The sequence below is a fragment of the Lepisosteus platostomus genome, chromosome 2 (genome assembly GCF_059453375.1).
Source record: "Lepisosteus platostomus isolate fLepPlt1 chromosome 2, fLepPlt1.hap1, whole genome shotgun sequence".
In the NCBI taxonomy this organism is placed as follows: domain Eukaryota; kingdom Metazoa; phylum Chordata; class Actinopteri; order Semionotiformes; family Lepisosteidae; genus Lepisosteus; species Lepisosteus platostomus.
The window spans coordinates 78,557,115-78,574,913 of record NC_142612.1 but is presented as its reverse complement, the minus strand read 5'-3'; the positions used below and the strand labels follow the sequence as shown (position 1 = coordinate 78,574,913).

Genomic DNA, 17,799 nt, shown 5'->3' with positions numbered 1-17,799 from the left:
ACTAGATAAAGCCGTAAGAAAATGGATGGGAATATTGGGAAGACCCCAATTTTAATGCTCCTGTCCTGCTCCCACAGAAGTGCCGGGATTATAGTCCCGCTGATGCTCCTACTTAATAAAACCGCTTCACCCCGTGTTGACAACACATCCAGCCACACATTGCGCGACAGTCTGATTGTTTTATGTACAGTAGACGCTCGTAAATCATGCAGATGAGGGCCCTCTGACGTCCCCTTGCCTGACCAGTGGAGGTGTCGGCTTGCTGGCAAAGACCAGTAGGTGGTCATTCTGTTAGCTGTTTGGTCAATACCACCCCCACGCTCTCCTCAAGGCTGTGTTTGCACAGGCTCATCAGGACTGGGCAAAGTCCCGCATTCCTGGAGCCCCCTGATAACCCAGGGTATAAAGGGGGCCGGTGCCTGCCTGGCCTCAGTCCGCTCAGACTGGGCCCCGTGCAGAGAGCCGGAGAGAGATGAAGCCCCCTGTGCTGCTGCTGCTGCTGCTGAGCGCCCTGCTGCTGTGTGAGGGGGCGCGCGGGGAGGCCCAGGCCCCTCTGCAGCCGGGCTCCTGCGAAGACCCAGCTGTGCTGGCTGCAGCCGGACTGGCCCTGGGCAAAATAAACGCCGACCGCCGGGAAGGCTACGTTTACAGCCTGAACCGCGTCCACGACGTCCAGCAGAGGCAGGAGGTGAGTGCGGCCCGCGACTCGCTTTGGCTCGGCTCCGCAGAAGGAGTGGATTGCTTTCCCACTCTGGCCGGTGCCGGATTCCCTCTGAGGCTCTGTCAGCAGGCCTACGGAATTGTTTAGGGGCCACGAAGGAAGGAAACACGAGCGACTAACGAGGAACGAGCTGAAACAACAGGCTTGCGATCGACCGGAGGTGCTCCAGATCAATAATCCTGCGCTCCCCGGTGGCTGTTCTAGAGACTAGAAGGATCCAAGTGATGGTCACTCGACTCACTCCGTCAATCGTCGTAATTCAATAGGCGTTCACACCTCTTTTGGCACATTTCGAAGAGAAAGTGCCTGGGGCCTACGAACACCAAAGTCCGGCCCCTGACCCTGGCTCTGGGGGCGTCAACGCCAACGCAGAGTGGGGTTGATGGGAAGGCATGGTCAGGGCCTCGAGGGGGAGATGAAGGCCCCAGGAAAGCAGGCCTGTCCTCTTGCGGACGTAACCAAGCCCTTTTCTTGCCAACAGGAGGACACAGGGGTTGTCTACCTGCTGACTCTGGACATCCTGGATACTTCCTGCCACGTGCTCAGCAAGAGAGACTGGAAGTCTTGTGAGGTCAAAGAGATGCACGATGCTCCAGTAAGCTCCGGACGACTGCAAAAGCTCCACTGTAGTCAGGACTGGTCCTTTTTTTTAAATCAAATCTAAACCTACTGCTCACCAGATGTGCTTGAAAGTAACAATACTGGCTCACCTGTGGCTAAAGCAAGCCAGACCTTATATTTGTATATCCTTTGTTGAAAGTGTGGAGCAGAGGTGTGCACCCAGTTGATTTACTACTTTTAATGATTTGTAATAGAAACTCAGTATCTTTGAAGTGTTTTTTTTGTTGCTAAACTTATAGATCTAAAATCTTATTTTTATTATTTATAGAGTTTACTACAGTCTTGTACGCTTGCCCAGAAGTGCAAAAGGCCCTGATAGAGCCACTGCAGTTCTCCCATATGACACACAGCTCTGTAATGTAAATGTGTGTTTTTACTGAACCAGAACACAATGACTGAAAAAGTGTCATTGCAACAATCAGTCACACATTTTCACCTTTAAATGCTGTATTGCACTGCCTCTGCCTCCGTAGAAATTACTTTATTAATTTACATTAATTACTGTAAATGTGTGTCATTGGCGCTCTTATCGGAGAGCGTGCGAATTGCGTTGCCAATCTGGGACAATTCTCGCAGAAAGCTGCAGTGTAAACAGCTCTCCGTTTCTTCCCACAGTCCTACGGGAAATGTGAGACCTCAATATACATAAACAAAGTTCGCCGGATCGTCGATCTGCGCTCCTACAACTGCACTCTCCGGCCAGGTGCGTCTTACCTCATTCTCTGCAGGCGTACCCCTGGGTCAGAACCGTCGGGTTGTTAAAGTTTCCCTGCCGGGCGTAGATTGCTGTCATATTTTATCTTGCCATCTTGATTTTCAGTGTCCGCCTCCAGGGTAGTCAGCGTTTGTCCCGACTGCGCAACGTTAGTGCGGCTCGACACTCCTGCTGTGTTACTGGCTGTAGAGAATTCCCTGGCCAAGTACAACAACGGCAGCGGACAAACAAAGTACTTCGCCCTCCGCAACGTCACAAGAGCGCGCTCGACGGTGAGCTGCATTCTCCCAGCCTCGATGAGACTGGAGATCTTGGTCTTGTCTCTGCGTGATTGTAATGAAAGGTCCTGTATTGTTGTCACGTGTTCTGTGAGTGCATCAGACAAAACAGGGGGCAGACATTTCCACAGCTCAACACTTAACACGTGAGACTGGCCCCCTTCAATTAAAAGGTTATTAAAGGCTCTGTATTTAAACGCATTGTGAAAGTTTAAGGGGTTATTTTTTGCAGTGGTTCCGGGGGTTCCACTACAGTGTGGAGTACATCATCCAGGAGACAGAGTGCACCAAGGACACCGCTGACGTAGATCTTTCCAAATGCAAACTGATGGACTGTGAGTTTGCTGTAAGTAACAAACAAGGCTCCTTGAGTCCAGCTCTCGCTGTAGATCAAAATCCGTTAATTGTCATTAATAATACAAATACTCAGAATCCCCCCATCAGAGTTTCAGGGCAGAGCTTCCATGGTTTGTCGAGAAATGTGGGACAAACTTCCATCTCATCCCTGGCTCGAATAATTCCCTGATCTTAATCCTCAGCAAAACCACCAGAACAGTTGGAACAGTTCTGGATGTTTATGTATATGTCCCACATGTCTCAACAAACCATGGAAACTTCCCTGAAATTGGTGGAGCAGTGGCTCTGGGGCTCAGGATCTGTGCCTGTGACTGGAAGGTTGCTGGTTCCATTGGGCCCCTGAGCAAGGCCCTCAACCCCAACTGCTCCAGGGGCGCCGTACAATGGCTGACCCTGCGCTCTGACCCCCAGCTTCTCTCCCTGTCTGTGTGTCTCATGGAGAGCAGGCTGGGGTCTGCGAAAAGATGAATTCCTAATGCAAGAAATTGTATAGGGCCAATAAAGCAACATTATCATTATTATTATTCATGGAAATTAATCAGTGCTTTGTGTTTAATCCACTGGATTTTGTTAATGAAACAAAGTCCTATCAGCTGTGTGAGAGAGTGAAAATGTTTTTCTTTCAAAAATACAGCACACGGGTTTTTGCAAGGGGAGCTACTACGAACCCTCTCCCCAACTGCTCACCGGTGACGATCACATCACTGCCACCTGTGAAATCTTTGAACCAGAGGTAAGAAACTCTCACACTCGCTATCTCAAGAAGAAACCGTGAAACAGACATACAGCACTGAGAAAAGCGCACGACATCAAGCGGTTTTTAGAACCACTATATCTGGCTTGTAGAATTTGCTGATTACTTCTAATTAGAATTAGTGAAACATTTCTAGGTTATACTGCTTTTACAGAAACTGTTAAAAGAAAACAAAACCTTTCACAAAAACATTACATGTTAATGTAAAAGGAGAGGCACCACCTCCTAGTGACTAGAACGGCCGCTTCACAACTTTGGGGTCCTGGGATTGATTTCAGACTATGACACCTTCTCTGTGGAGTCTGCATGTTCTTCCCAGTTCCATTTCCCAGTTCCACTGTGTCCTCCTACCCTGGACTGTCCCTGCGTGTGTCCCATATAGGGTGGGGTTCCCACCCTGTGCCCTGTGCTTCTAGGAAGGGCTCTGGTTTAAACTGATTCTAAACAGGATTAAGCATCTTTCTAGTAATGGATGAGTGAAGTTAAAAGAAATATATAATCTTGTCCTTTTCAGCACATGATCAAAAATGTTTATTTTTTTAACTCAAGATTGTTTGCGAAGCCCTAATAATTTTCTCAATCTAATTATCTAATTATGAAGGAATTGACAAATTCCAGCATGTGCATTTCTTCAGAATATACAGTGAAACACAAACAACAGGGAAACCTTTAAATATGAGGAGGCACTACTGTACCCTGAGGGTTGTGGGGTCTGGAACAAGCTGCCCAGCCATGCTGTTGAAGCCAAATCCCATGCTTTTTTTCGAGAAATGGCTGCATAAGATTCTTTAATCAATTATCCATGAACCACATGGACTAGGCGGACCCATCGGCCTCCTCTCGTTTGTAACATTTTCTCAAGGTCATATCCAACTGGGCACACAGGGAGAACTGTTGGTGCAAAGGGGGGTTTCAGACACCAAAAACTCACAGTTAGCCTGAAGGCCCGTGCGCATGGCAGATTTGAATCGGTAATGAAAAACACTCACACCATCGCTTAATGACTGGTTTGATTGTCCACTAATGTGTGTGCGTGTGTTTGTTGCGTGTGCGTGTGTGTTGCTTGTGTGTGCATGTGCATTGCGTGTGTGTTGCTTGTGTGTGCATGTGCATTGCGCGTGCGTTGGGCGTCTGCGTGTGTGTTGCTTGTGTGTGCATGTGCATTGCGTGTGCGTTGGGCATCTGCGTGTGTGTTGCTTGTGTGTGCTTGTGCATTGCGTGTGCGTTGCTTGTGTGTGCATGTGCATTGCGCGTGCGTTGGGCGTCTGCGTGTGTGTTGCTTGTGTGTGCATGTGCATTGCGTGTGCGTTGGGCGTCTGCGTGTGTGTTGCTTGTGTGTGCTTGTGCATTGCGTGTGCGTTGCTTGTGTGTGCACGTGCGTTGGGCGTCCGTGTGTGTGTTGCTTGTGTTGTGCACGTGCGCATGTGCTTTGCACGTATGCGCGTGTGTGTTGCGTGTGCGTTGCTCAGGCCTCGCGGAAGGAGGAGCAGCGGCACAAGGAAGCAGCGCCGCAGGGACACGGGGTGCACGGCCACGCCCCCGGGGAGCAGCACGAGAGCCACGAGCAGCACCTGCACGAGCACCAGCACCTGCACGCCCACGAGCACCACCATCACAACGCCAGCGACACGGGCACCCAGCCGCACCCGGGGCCGCTGGGCACCGTGCAGGAGCTGCCCCCGGACGAGAGCCAGCCCAGAGACTTCCACCTGCCCGCGGACCACCACACCGCCGCCAACCAGTGTCCGGGAAAAAAGAAGCACGTGTTTGTGTGAAACGTCCCTGCACGGCGACGTTTCTGGGCGAGCATGAAGTGACTTTGCCCCTATTGAGGTGCACAAGATTGTGTCAGAAATCAGGCGCAAGGTAGTACAAAACTACGCGAGGAAATCATTTTAATAGCGCAGAACTATTTCCAGTATTATCTCCCAAGGGATCGAGTGAAAGGGTAGACCTGAAAGACCAATGTATTTCTTTGAAAAGCTGCTACCTTGTTTTTTAAACAATGTGATTAATTTCCTTGTTTTGAAACAGATGAGAAACCTCTGAACAGACTGGTCTCCATCTGGCTCTCCAGATCTTGGTTTAATAAAGCATTTCGCACTGGTATCCGAGTCAAGAGTAGTGAATGGCACGCTAGCAGGGCATCTTCTGACATTTTCTTTAATAACAACAATGATAACAATAAAATTAATATAGTCCGTAGCCCCACCTGGACGATGTGCCCTCAGTGGGGAGGAGAGCAGAGTGATGGAGCCCGTTCAGAGAGGGGGAATATTATGACAATGACTACAGGCCGGTAGCACTGACATCTGTTGTGATTAAATGCTTTTCGAGAGGATTATGGTATCCATGCTGTGCTCAGAAGTGAACACTGTACTGGATCCATATCAGTTTGCATATAAACACCGGTGGGGCACCGATGATGCAATCAACAGCATTATGCATCTGGTTCTTAAACACCTAGAGGACCCCAGTGCCTACGCTCGGATGCTGTTTGTGGACTTAATACGCTGAAGCCCCATCTATTGATAAGCAAGTTGAAGCAAATGTCCGTTAACCATAACATTATAAGATGATACCATTCATTTGTAACAAATCGTACACAGTATGTCAGGGTCAACAAAACTCTTTCTGAGTCACGATCTATTGGCACAGGTGCCCCTCAGGGCTGTGTGAGCTCTCCAGTTCTGTTCACACTTTATACAAGCGATTGTACAAGCAGTAGTCAAAGCAACTTCAAACTTCAAATTCTCCGATGATACAGCTGTTCTTGGCTTAATGCAAAGAGGTAGCAGCTCAACTATAGATGTCAGAAATCCAAAGGTTTGTGCAATGGTGTGACAACAATAGCCTCATTCTGAATGTTAAAAAAAACAAAAGAAATAGTTTTTGATCCCAGAGCAGTTGGTGATCACTTACATGTAGTAATCCAGAATGAACTTATCACTCAGGTTGATCCATATAAGTACTTAGGTGTACACATAGACAGTAACCTGTGCTGGACTACTCATGTCGAGAGTGTTTGCTCCAAAGTTCAGCAGCGCATTATCAAGAGCATTATCAGATATCAGTTCCACCAGAAAGGCTTGATTTCGTACATGATTTGTGATTTGTGACAGAGAAGTGATTCAAATAATTACTGATAAAATAAGTGATTGAAATAATTACTGATAAAAAAAGAGACCCAAACTTTCCTCGACCATTTACATGGTGCTGGTTCGTCACCCTCCCTTCCACGAAAGGACCAGACCTGAAGACCGTCAGACGAGAACGAGCTCAGCTCTCAACAACCCTTCTCACTCGGGAACACGTGAACGCTGCGGTAGGGGGGCGGGTTTATCGTAGATAGCCAATAGGGGAGCACGTTATTTCACGACGAGGGCGTGCCTTTCAACTGACAGCCCCACACACCAATGAAAAGTGCAGACAAAGTCGCAGCCGAATTCCTGTCTTGTTTGAGCCAATGAGAGGGAGGTCGGGCGGGGCTTCCTCTCATTTTTGACATCTTGGTAAACAGGGGTCCGCTTTTGCGGGTTGGTCGTCACGAGTTATTAATTTTCTGTGTTCCTGCCGGCCTATTACACGCGCACTCACCGAGTGTTTTGGGAAAAGGGCGTTTTGGGGAGCGGGGGGCAGCGGGACTCAGCGGCGGTCTCCGGCAGACGCATCGGCGCCGCTGTCCGTCCCGAGGCGGCCCGGCATGTGACGGGGATCATCCAGCTGGCCCCAGGCGGGTGTCACCCCCAGCTCCTGCGACCTCGCCCGCCTCCCCAGCAAAAGAAGAAAAAAGAAAAGTAGGGAAAGGCTGTTGCAGAGAAAATGGTGCACGTCTACAACTGCCACCCGTTCGCGTCCCAGCAAATCGTCCCCACGGAGCAGGAACCGGGGCTGGTTTGCTGCGGCGGGGACGCGCTGTTCGTGGTGTCCGGCGGCGGGTGCAAGATCGAGGCGTTTCAGGTGCGGGAGGAGGGCTGCACGCTGATCTGCAGGTTCTCCGCCATGGGGAAGGTGCAGACCATCGCCTACTGCGAGACAGGTACGGGCGGGGTCACTGGTCAGTTTGTGCGCTTTCTGGAGTCAGCTGAGGCAAGTTTAATGATGTTTTATCGGGGGAGGGGGAGGCAGGACGCTTACTGACTGAAAACGGCTTACAGATCTTCCGCATCAGTACGTTGACAGCGAAGTTACTGATGCGTCGCTGTTAGTTTTGCGCTTGTTCTGTTAACACGGGCGATACATTTCCTCGTGTCGTCAGAGTGTCTGAGCTGGTGTGTCGTGTGCATCATCCAGGTGGGGACGACACTGGTGAGCGCGGAGGGGAGTCCCCGTTACCTGTAAAGTGGAGAATCCGGAAAACCACTATATAAGTGTGAGGCAGTATTATTACTAGGAACAAGTAATGGGTTTACTCCCTGCTGAAAAGAGAAGACAGAAAACACAACGTTTCGGCCGTGGGGCCTTCTTCAGGTGTGAGCCTTCTTCAGCCTTCTTCACACACCTGAAGAAGGCTCCAAGGCCCGAAACGTTGTGTTTTCTGTCTTCTCCTTCCAGCAGGGAGTAAACCTTCCACTTGTTCCTTTGCAGCCCGTGCATGCTGACGCAGCTGCCCACCAGTATTGTTGTTGGTCTTTGTGATGCGTTTTCGAGAGCTCAGCAGCCTGCCCTGTCTGCTCGCTCCCCCAGGGGACTACCTCGTCACCATCGAGGAGAAGAACCAGGCCACCTACCTGCGGGCGTACACCAACTGGCGCCACCAGGCGGCCGAGAGGACGCGGGTCGGGGTGCGGCTCCTGGGCCACTTCCTGCGGGGCCCCTCCGTCCGGGCGGCCCCCCGGGAGCAGATGGAGATCATCGAGATCCCGCTGCGGGAGCCCCCGGCCTGCGTGGCGTGCTGCGGGGCCACGGGCGGCCTGCTGGTGGGCTGCGCCGACAGCGCGGTGGTCTTCGGCCTGCGCGGGCAGGCGCTGGGCGAGCAGCGCGCCGTGCTGGACTTCGAGCGCGTCCTGGTCCTGCACACGCCGGGCTGGACCGCCTCCCGGGCCGCGCTCTGTGGGGACCACGTGGCCCTGCAGCGGGACCTGGACGTGCTGGTGGTCAGGCTGCGGCGGCTCCGGCCCCGCCCGGACCGCACCCTGGTGCCCGCGGATACCGCCGCGGGAGGCGGGGCAGGTGGGCTGGCACCTCTTTTAAATTGCACCTTTCATGTGCTGCTGCTCCCAGAATGCCACCCATGGCTTGTCCGTTCTCTGAAGCTTCCGGATTCCCAGAATCCTCCCTGTCTTAGGTTTGGCCGTTGTCTTGACATTTCCCCTGTGCCGCTCGGTGATGTTATTGTGAGTTACTGTTGTGTACCTGACCCCACAGCGGCAATCAGCTTCAGCCCTGTTAGCCAGTGGGAAGTGCGGCACTGTGAGTGCTGCTCGCAGTGAACTTGAACTTGAACTTTATTGAACTTGAACTTGAACTTTATTGCCATATGTAACCGGTACTGGTACAATGGAATTCTTACTTACAGAAAGTCTCTCGATTGTAAAACAAGTGTAAAAAACAAAACAAAGTGCAAACAGTGCATCAAGACAATGTACAAACAAACAATAGACAATGTGCAAGTAAACATGCAGACAGTTTGAATGTAAACAATACAGACGTGTAAACAATGACTGGAGACGTACAATAAATAAATTACAATGAGGTAGATGGTGATGGTGTAGGTGTGGTCCGAGGGGGATGGCTAAATGTGTTCGCCAGTCTCACTGCTTGAGACTGGCTTTGCACCTGCTCTGTAACCCGAAATATTGAGGAGGCCCCGTGTTGTCGCCTAGATCTGGGGGCAGAAGGCGGTCCCACGGGGGGATCTCTCCCGGATCCGGAGGACTTCTACTTGTGTCCGAGAAACCAGGAGCTGCTGGGGGAGGAGGCGCGCGATTGCGGGGTCTCGGTCACCCTGGAGAGCACCAGCCTGGAGCAGGAGTCCCGGGCCGAGCTGGGGGTGACCTACGTGCTCTACAGGTGCGGAAACAGCCCGAGACACGAGCCAGTGTACGGTTTTAGATACGCCGTGCAAGAAATACGAACTCCTTCCGTTAGAAGGTGTGTCCCCGCGGCTGTCGTCTGTCGGGCTTTGGTCTGGCCTCAGCCGTTCAGAGTGCAAGTTTGGGAACCTGAGCAGAGCTGTGTTGGGCAGACGATTTGCGATATCTGTGCTAGAGGAAACCTGCTGTTCCTTTCCCGTACAAGGGTCATGCGCTGAGCTGACAGGGTAAGAGCTGGCCCAGCGTGTCTTACACAGTGCCAACGCAGTGCGTCAGTGAGGAGGTAAGATAAGATCACTTAATTGGCCATTTACAATTTCTTGCATTAGGAATTTGTCTTTTTGCAGACCCCAGCTTGCTCTCCATGAGATGCACAGACAGGGAGAGAAAAGCTTGGGGTCAGAGCGCAGATCCTTAGCCACAGTGCCACTGCTCTGCCAGAGAGAGTGCTCTCCACCGTTCTCACTGCCAGAGAGAGTGCTCTCCACCGTTCTCACTGCCAGAGAGAGAGCTAGTAGTTAACGCAGGGCGTGTTGAAAGCAGGAACTGGCACAAATGCTGCACTGAGGTGCCTCCTGACTGTGACCTAGAGAGGTCATGTAATGTCGCAGTGGTTCAGCTGTGTTGATGGAAGTAAACCCGGAAGATGGTGTTTGAAGCTCGGAATGCAACGTTGTGTTCAAGCAAAGTCAGGTTTTTATGTTCTGAGAGATGTCAGGGTAGCGACTTCACCTTCTGTTGTTGCTTTTTTCTTGGAACAGGCGCTTTGCTCCTGATTTCAGTGAAGGCTGCAGCGTCGAGGACACCCGTCTGCACTCCCTGCAGCTGCTCCCCATCTTCGCTGGGCCCAGTGAGTATGAGTGGGCTGACTGGGACAGGGGGAACAGGGGAGACAGCAGAGATATAGGGGACAGGGGAGACAGTGGGGACGGGGTAGAATGTGGGACAACGGGGACAGGGGAAACAGCAGAGATGGGGGGACAGAGGAGACAGGGGAGATAGTGGGGACAGTAGAGAAAGGGGGACGCAGGGACAGGGGAGACAGTATGAGGGACACTTGGTCTTTGTCGCCCAGTTCCGGCCCAGCTGGCCTTGGGTTTGACTGTCCAGATGGGAAATGTGGACAGCATGGATGCTCACAGGCCAGCGTGCTCGCTCTAGTGCAGGTGGTTGTTTGGGGTCGTCAGTCAGTGCTCCTGCCTTGTGTCTCTGTCCACAGGCGATCAGGACGTAGCTGATGGGGTGAAGCACAGAGAGCCCATCTCGGTGTTCTGTTTCTTCTCCCTGCCCAACACCGGCTACCTGTACAGCATTGAGAGCAGCGTGGAGCTGGTCTCCACCTACCTGTACCCTGAGAAGGCCCAGCAGGCGTCCCTGACTGGCCTCTTCCTGCACGTCATCACCAGGTGAGGCCCCAGTACTTCAGTGTCAGGCCCTGCCGGAGACCTGTGACCAACACTGCTGCCCGTCTGATCTGCTCTTTGGGCATCTGGCTGTCTCTACAGCAGGGGTGCTCGTTTCCAGAAGGCTCTTTCTAAAGGGTAGGACACTAGGAGGGCAGGAGAAACTCCAGGGCTGTGGTGGTTTTTTAAGAATGTGCTGCCGCTGTGCATCGTGGGGATGAACGTTGGCGCTAGAGCCCGGGCTGTTTCGTATTTATCGGCGTGCAGAAGGAGACAGAACGGCCTCTCTTGTCTCCCCGCAGGAATGCGCTGATGTGCTTCAGCGTGCGCTGCGGCGCGGTGGCGGCGCGCTGCCTGGACCCCTACATTGACACGATGCTGAAGGTGCGACCCCTGCGCCCCATCTCCTGAGCCGCCGACGCGGAGCCGGGGGTTTGCAAGACCGCGAGATCGCGCCGCTCTCGTGGCGACGTGCCTGCCGTCGCTTCCAACTAGTCCGTTAGGTTGTCTCCCTCCAGCTCGTGTGTTTTTTTTAAATGGCCGTTTTCTTACTCCTGTCCATAAAGCAGGGGTTCCCAGTGCTGGTCCTGGCGAGCCCCACACCCTCCCACCTCCAGCAGATAACTGAGGCCTTACTGGATCAGCAAGGAGCTGCTCCAGTTCAACATGTGCATTTTGTTTCTAGTTTGGGATTTTAGTTCACTGACAAAATATAAGAGTTAAACCTCCAGCATGTGTAAGAGCTGATAGCAAATAGTTCACGTTCTTCTTCTTACTATTATAATAGGTGAATGAAGGGTTTGATTGTGGAACTGAGAGAACACCAGCAGGACCAGGACTGAGCACCGCCCAGGTTGTGAAATCAGCACACATAGGAAATTGAACTGCGCACGAAAAATGAAATGAAAAAAAGTTATAATAAAACAAACACGGTCGTCAGTTGAGAAATGCTAGCTTGACCACGGGAGACTGTCTGCGAGAGGCCCAGCCTGGCTGTGTGCGTTATCACTGCTGCTCGATCATCGATATCTCTGCTCTCGTGGTCTCGTACCTCCCTGCTCCTGCTCGCTCCACACTCAGTCTCCAGGACTGGGCTCGCTGAGTCGCTGTTCCGGTCTTTCGGATCTCTATGCTTCTATGAGGATGACTATATTAACAAAATATAATTTCAGGTTTACACACTCACTTTAGTGCGCACCAGTTTTTGTCACTGGGGGGGAAAAATTCACAGGACTTGAAATGTTTGCGCACACAGGCCATTAAAAATGAGAGGGAACGTGGGGCCCCGGTGCTGTGGGCTCAAGCCCCTGTGCTCGTTCCCACTCCTTCATCTGCGGCTTGCGCTGGTTTCCAGAAAACAGTCGGCGATTCTTGACGCGGAAAAAGAACGTATTGAAAAAGGCCTGCGATTGTGTGGATGCATCCCGAGTGGCGGAAGAGAGGAGATCCCCCATTTTCTGTTGTGGGAATAGGTTCCACCACTAGGTTGCCCGATGCGATTGAGCGGTCCGACACGGGCTCATCCGCCAGGGCGGTTGTGACGGGCGGCTTCAATCGCGGCTTTTTTGGGGCGGAGCGGTGGCTCTGGATCTGCGCCTGTGACTGGAAGGCTGCCGGTTTGTATCCTGCAGCTGGCAGAGGAATCCTACTCTGTTGGGCCCCTGAGCAAGGCCCTTCACCCCAACTACTCCAAGGGCGCCGTATAAATGGCTGACCCTGCGCTCTGACCCCCAGCTTCTCTCCCTGTCTGTGCGTCTCATGGAGAGCAAGCTGGGGTCTGCGAAAAGACAAATTCCAAATGCAAGAAATGGTATAGGGGTGATAAAGTGATGTGACGTTATGATTGGCTGTCCCGGTGAAGCTCGGCTGACCTCTCTCCCCGCAGGCCTGCCCCCCCCCCACCATGGACGTGAGCGCTCTGCGGATCCAGCTCTTCATCGGGCTGCGGGCGCTGTGCCAGGCCCAGGGCCACGTCTTCCTGCTGACGGCGGCCGACATGGACAGCGCGGAGGAGGAGGCGGCCAGGGCCTCCCGCAGGGCGCAGTACGTGTCCGGGCTCGGGGTGCGCTGTGAGGCTCGGGGTGCGCTGTGGGGCTCGGGGTGCGCTGTGAGGCTCGGGGTGCGCTGTGGGGCTCGGGGTGCGCTGTGGGGCTCGGGGTGCGCTGTGAGGCTCGGGGTGTGAGGCCCGGGGTGCGCTGTGGGGCCCGGGGTGCGCTGTGGGGCTCGGGGTGTGAGGCCCGGGGTGCACTGTGGGGCTCGGGGTGCGCTGTGGGGCTCGGGGTGCGCTGTGGGGCTCGGGGTGTGAGGCCCGGGGTGCACTGTGGGGCCCGGGGTGCGCTGTGGGGCTCGGGGTGCACTGTGGGGCTCGGGGCTGGAAAGACTGGCGTTCTGAGACGTTTGGTCCATGTGGCTGCGTTCAGGAAGCAAGGTTCTGCTCGGACGTATTTACTCTCAGGTTCCTGGGCTGAAACTCCAGGCCGCAGTGGGTCCAGTATCCCCCCGGCCTGCAGAGGAAGGGCAGACGGAACCCCTTCGGTCTGCATCAGCAGGGAAGGAAATGCAGAGAAGCCGCAAGTCGCTCTCTCATTGTTAAAATGCAGAGATGAAAGGAAATCTGATCAGAAAGGCCCGAAACGTAGTTTTAAATAACTAATCAGTCTCCGTGGATTGATTTAAGGTAGACGCACAGCCTCGCCTTTTATCTTGATCTTAAAAGCATGCACCCCCCCCCAGGATACCACCCCAGGTGCTGTGTTAAGCCAGCAGTAATGCCCAATGACTTTAATGAGGTTTCCAAGTAATGGTTTGTCTTGTAAAGAGCTCCCCCCGGTGGCCTACTCTGTTAACTGCAGTTGTCAGTTTTTCTCTCAAGGACAGTCTGCCATTGGGACAAGACTCAGTGAATCGTGACTGGGAATGAATTATTTACAGTGTTATAGTTTGCTTTTTGAATGCATTTTTGTGTAACTTTACTGATTTGTGCACCTGCGATATAAACATTTTGTAACTTTGTTGTAGTGAATCAAAAGATCAAAAAATCCTTTCAGGGATTTTCCTAGCTGTAGGCATAGAGCCGTCGTCTTCACCAGGATTAGAGAGCCTGCTGTCAAAAGCGTATTTGTAAGTTACTGCCTCACCTGGCTTTAATAGTCTGTGATTTTTGTATTTGCTTTTCTTCTGTGGGTCAGCTTTTCCAGACTAGGCTCTGTGCTGTCACTCAACTAAACCTGAACGTCCGTCTGATTCTTTTCTCCTGCTATCTTGTGTGGACTGTGGCCTGTCAATCAAACGGCGCCAATGCTTAACAGATGTACGGTAAATTGATTTCAGTGGCTTGTTAGACAGCAGCCTGGAGGCGCCACTGCGATGCTTGCATTCCACACCAGTTGGCTCTCCTTTATTGGGGACCTAATTTTCCAGCCTTGATCATGGGGGGGGAGTGTGTAGAAGGTGTAGCTCAGTAGATACAAATTTAAACTAAATTCAACCGATAAAAGCATAACAAAAAATAAAAGCAAACCCCCAGTGATGCTCTTGATCCATCTTACAACACAGAGCAGTGTTCGCTCTTTTAAAAGAGTGTCCAGTTGTGTGCTGGTTGAGAAGCACGTTTTCGGAAATCTCTTCCCTGATCAGCGGTTCGCACTAAGTGTTGCAGGATGGACTGACTGCGCAGCTCCTGGGTGAGATTCGTTGTCACTGAGATACTAAAACAATCCAATTTTTTTCCCCAGAATCCACACTAACCTTTCTAACCATCGGGATGTGTAAGATCAAATCGAATATTTCATTTTCGTGAGCGTCGGCAACCTTCCTCAGCCCTGTGCGATTTAACAGCTGATATACTGTGTTCGACATCATTAACACTGCTGCTGGGAGAGTTGGGCACATCTGTTTGGCTACCCCACTGGGTTAGATTACAAGGGTGATTTTACTTGTCTGCTTTGCAGACAATCCTAGCTGAACAGTAACTCCCTCCAGGGCTAACAGAATGGGACTGGGCAGATCTTGGATTCCACTTGGCTTCTGGATTGTGCTGAATAGTTCTTCCAAGGCATCATCAGTTTTAGCTTTTCAGCAACCAGTTAAGAACAGCCAGTTGAGCAATTAGGGTTTGTCATTTGCAACTAGTCTGTGGTTTCAGTCTATTTCATAATGAAATAGACCCAGGCTGCTTTGTGATTCCTGTCTCTTGTTCTCTGGAGACGCAGTGTTAGAAGGCGGTGGAAAGGGGTTGCCTCTCTGAGCCTCTGGAAGCTGGGAAATCCAGGCACTTTTAACCGAGCTAGAGACCCCCCAGCTGTGACAGGTGGAGGTCCCTTCCAGGGGTGTAGCCGTGCTGTGATCCTGCCAAGGAATAAGTGCCTTTCTCTCTGCACAGAAACACTGAGTGTCATACTGCTGGAGAACAGTGGAGACGGGGCCGGTCCCCAGCTGGAGCCTGTGGAAAGGGCCACAGCAGGGAAGGGCACCTGGCTTGTGTCTGCGTGGCTCAGGGGCTCCCCCGGGTGGAGGGAGGAGGCGATGCAGGCAGACTGGCGTGTCTCGAAAGTGCAGCCAGGGTGGTGCTCTGCCCAGTGGGGTGGTGAAACACAGCCTGACCCCAGAGCAGGTCACTCTCTCCCCTGCTGACCGTGCTCTGTGCTTCACTGCCCTGCAGGTCAAAAAAGCTGGCAGCCCCCAGGCCGAAGGAACCGGAGGAGACCAGCCACGGCTGGAACCTGTACTTGATCAGCACTGTTCCCGCTGTGCAGCTGTACAGAGAGATGGTAGGGATACACAGCTTACTGAGCACACGAAGAGCTACACCAACAGCGCATCTCACTCCAGAGCCAGGCTTTATCATCAGTCTACCAGGATGAACAACACGGATGTGAAAAGCCCAGAAATTTGGCAAGATGCAGGGATGGGAACAGGGAAGTTAGGAATCTGGGTACACTTCTTGTAGTCGCAGGAGAGTTTGATCACGCATTCTGAGCCAAATCTGGAAAGACTGCATAAGCTCTGGACAAGTTAAAGGTCCAGTCTAACTTAACTGGAGTAGACCCTGAATGCTACCACGGCCCTGCGTCACCGCATCTCCCTGGGCGTAAGATTTTAATGTCAGTAGGACCTCCAGGAAAGGTGAAGGTGAAGGAAGTGAATTATGGGATGCCCTACAGTGAGAATCTGGTGTGCTCTGGCGTGGGAGCGTGGCAGCCGAGCGGTGACCTAGTGTGCTCTTGTCCAGGTGGAGTACAGTAAGAAGCACGAGTCGGCCAACCTGCATTCCCAGAGCTCTCTGCACCTGCTGAGCGAGGCCCACCTGTTGCTCCGGGCGGCACTGCTGGACCCCACTGCGTCTGGGCCTGTGGACAAAGAGGAGCTGCAGGCTGCTTTCCAGGAGAGCTGCGCCCTGCTAGGAGACTGTTACAGCAGGTGGGGCACCAGCAGAGCTGTGTGTTGCTAAGAGACTGTTACAGCAGGTGGGGCACCAGCAAAGCTCTGTGCTGCTAGGAGACTGTTACAGCAGGTGGAGCACCAGCAGAGCTGTGTGCTGCTGGCAGACTCTTGCAGCAGGTGGGGCACCAACAGAGCTCTGTGTTGCTAAGAGACAGTTACACAGGTGGGACACCAGCAGAGCTGTGTGCTGCTGGGAGATGGTTGCAGCAGGTGGGGATCCTTCTAGCTCTTCTGCATTTTCAGGCCTGTTCTTGTGAGGGTGTGTAGATGATGGAGAGGGGGTGGATAGTACCACACATGGATATTTGGGTTCCCCGTTCTGGGTGCCACACGAGCAAGCCGAGTTAACAGTGTCTCTTGTCTTCGAGGTTTCACAAGAGGGACTCTCATCTCGCCCTGCCCTACTACAAGATGTCTGGCCTGTCCATGACCGAGATCATCAACAGAAACCTGGAGTTTCCACGCAGCAGCGAAAGCTTTGGAAAAGGCTTCCTGTTCTTTCTGAAGCACGCGCTCGACGAGGAGACGACAGAGGAGCTGAGCACAGTAAGCGAGAAACGCGACTGTGTTTAGTGCTACACTAAGTCAGACACACAGGGGATACCAGCAGTTTCACAGAACCATCCTCGTGCATCTCTGATTTTCCCTGAGCAAATTTCAAAACTTCTGTCGCACTGTGAAACGTAGCTCAGGTGCTTTCCAAGCATCACCTGTCTGAAAAGCACAATTCAGCTGCGGCAGTGTAACAGAAGGTCTGAAAATGAAAAATGACTAATTAGGAGGGTGGTTTACAGTACAGACATTGAGCAAGACCAGGGTTCACAGTCCACAGTATAGTGCTGTTCAAAGCTAAAACTTCCTCTAGTGATTTCCTGCTAATCACTACCTACTACATAGTAGTAACTACTAAGTACTTGATACCCGCGATGCTCCACTTCCCTATTATAGATCTGAAATAAAATATTTCTTCAAGGAATTGTGGTCTATGTGGGTCCTCATGCCCCAGTATAGTGACGGGGACACTATACTGTAAAAAAAGGTGCCGTCCTTCGGATGAGACGTAAAACCGAAATCCTGACTCTCTGTGGTCATTAACAATCCCAGGGAGTTTCTCGAAAAGAGTAGGGGTGTTACCCTGGAGTCCTGGTCAAATTTTCCCCTGGCCTTTACCAATCATGGCCTCCTAATAATCCCCATCTCTGAACATCACTCTGCTCTCCTCCCCACTGAGAGCTGGTGTGTGGGGAGAGCGCTGGTGCACTGTGGCTGCCGTCGCATCGTCCAGGTGATTACCTGGATTGCTAGGTCTTTCCCTAGCTCTTTGAGTGGAGTGTCCAGAAGAGAGCTATTTAATTGCAAGGAATTATTATTTATTGTTGTTCTTCTGTGCTCTGCTTAAGCAGCAACGCCCCCTTTTCTCCCTGGCGCGCCAGCCTGTGCCTGTCCCTGACAGAAGGGCTGCTTCCCAATCCA

The 17,799-nt window shown here is 52.2% G+C and overlaps 2 protein-coding genes across 3 annotated transcripts in view; both read left to right on the top strand.

Moving 5' to 3' along the window:
- Positions 1 to 422: 422 nt before the first annotated feature.
- On the top strand, positions 423 to 5,553 carry fetub (fetuin B). The gene is made up of 7 exons (XM_088621372.1): positions 423 to 688; positions 1,203 to 1,316; positions 1,958 to 2,045; positions 2,163 to 2,329; positions 2,568 to 2,681; positions 3,327 to 3,425; positions 4,916 to 5,553. The coding sequence occupies exons 1-7, from the start codon at positions 473 to 475 to the stop codon at positions 5,219 to 5,221; spliced, it is 1,104 nt and encodes a 367-aa protein (XP_088477498.1). The 5' UTR covers positions 423 to 472; the 3' UTR covers positions 5,222 to 5,553.
- A 1,377-nt stretch (positions 5,554 to 6,930) lies between these two features.
- hps3 (HPS3 biogenesis of lysosomal organelles complex 2 subunit 1) overlaps positions 6,931 to 17,799 on the top strand; it is a 15,730-nt gene continuing 4,861 nt past the window's right edge. The window contains exons 1-11 of one of the 2 annotated variants that reach the window (XM_088621320.1): positions 6,931 to 7,485; positions 8,133 to 8,618; positions 9,272 to 9,458; positions 10,243 to 10,331; positions 10,701 to 10,887; positions 11,187 to 11,268; positions 12,770 to 12,927; positions 13,903 to 14,004; positions 15,545 to 15,653; positions 16,115 to 16,302; positions 16,695 to 16,872. In XM_088621320.1, coding sequence (XP_088477446.1) covers positions 7,269 to 7,485; positions 8,133 to 8,618; positions 9,272 to 9,458; positions 10,243 to 10,331; positions 10,701 to 10,887; positions 11,187 to 11,268; positions 12,770 to 12,927; positions 13,903 to 14,004; positions 15,545 to 15,653; positions 16,115 to 16,302; positions 16,695 to 16,872 — 1,983 coding nt within the window. In that variant the 5' untranslated portion in view covers positions 6,931 to 7,268. The remainder of the gene's footprint in view (positions 7,486 to 8,132; positions 8,619 to 9,271; positions 9,459 to 10,242; positions 10,332 to 10,700; positions 10,888 to 11,186; positions 11,269 to 12,769; positions 12,928 to 13,902; positions 14,005 to 15,544; positions 15,654 to 16,114; positions 16,303 to 16,694; positions 16,873 to 17,799) is intronic. The other variant, XM_088621328.1, reaches the window with a different exon arrangement.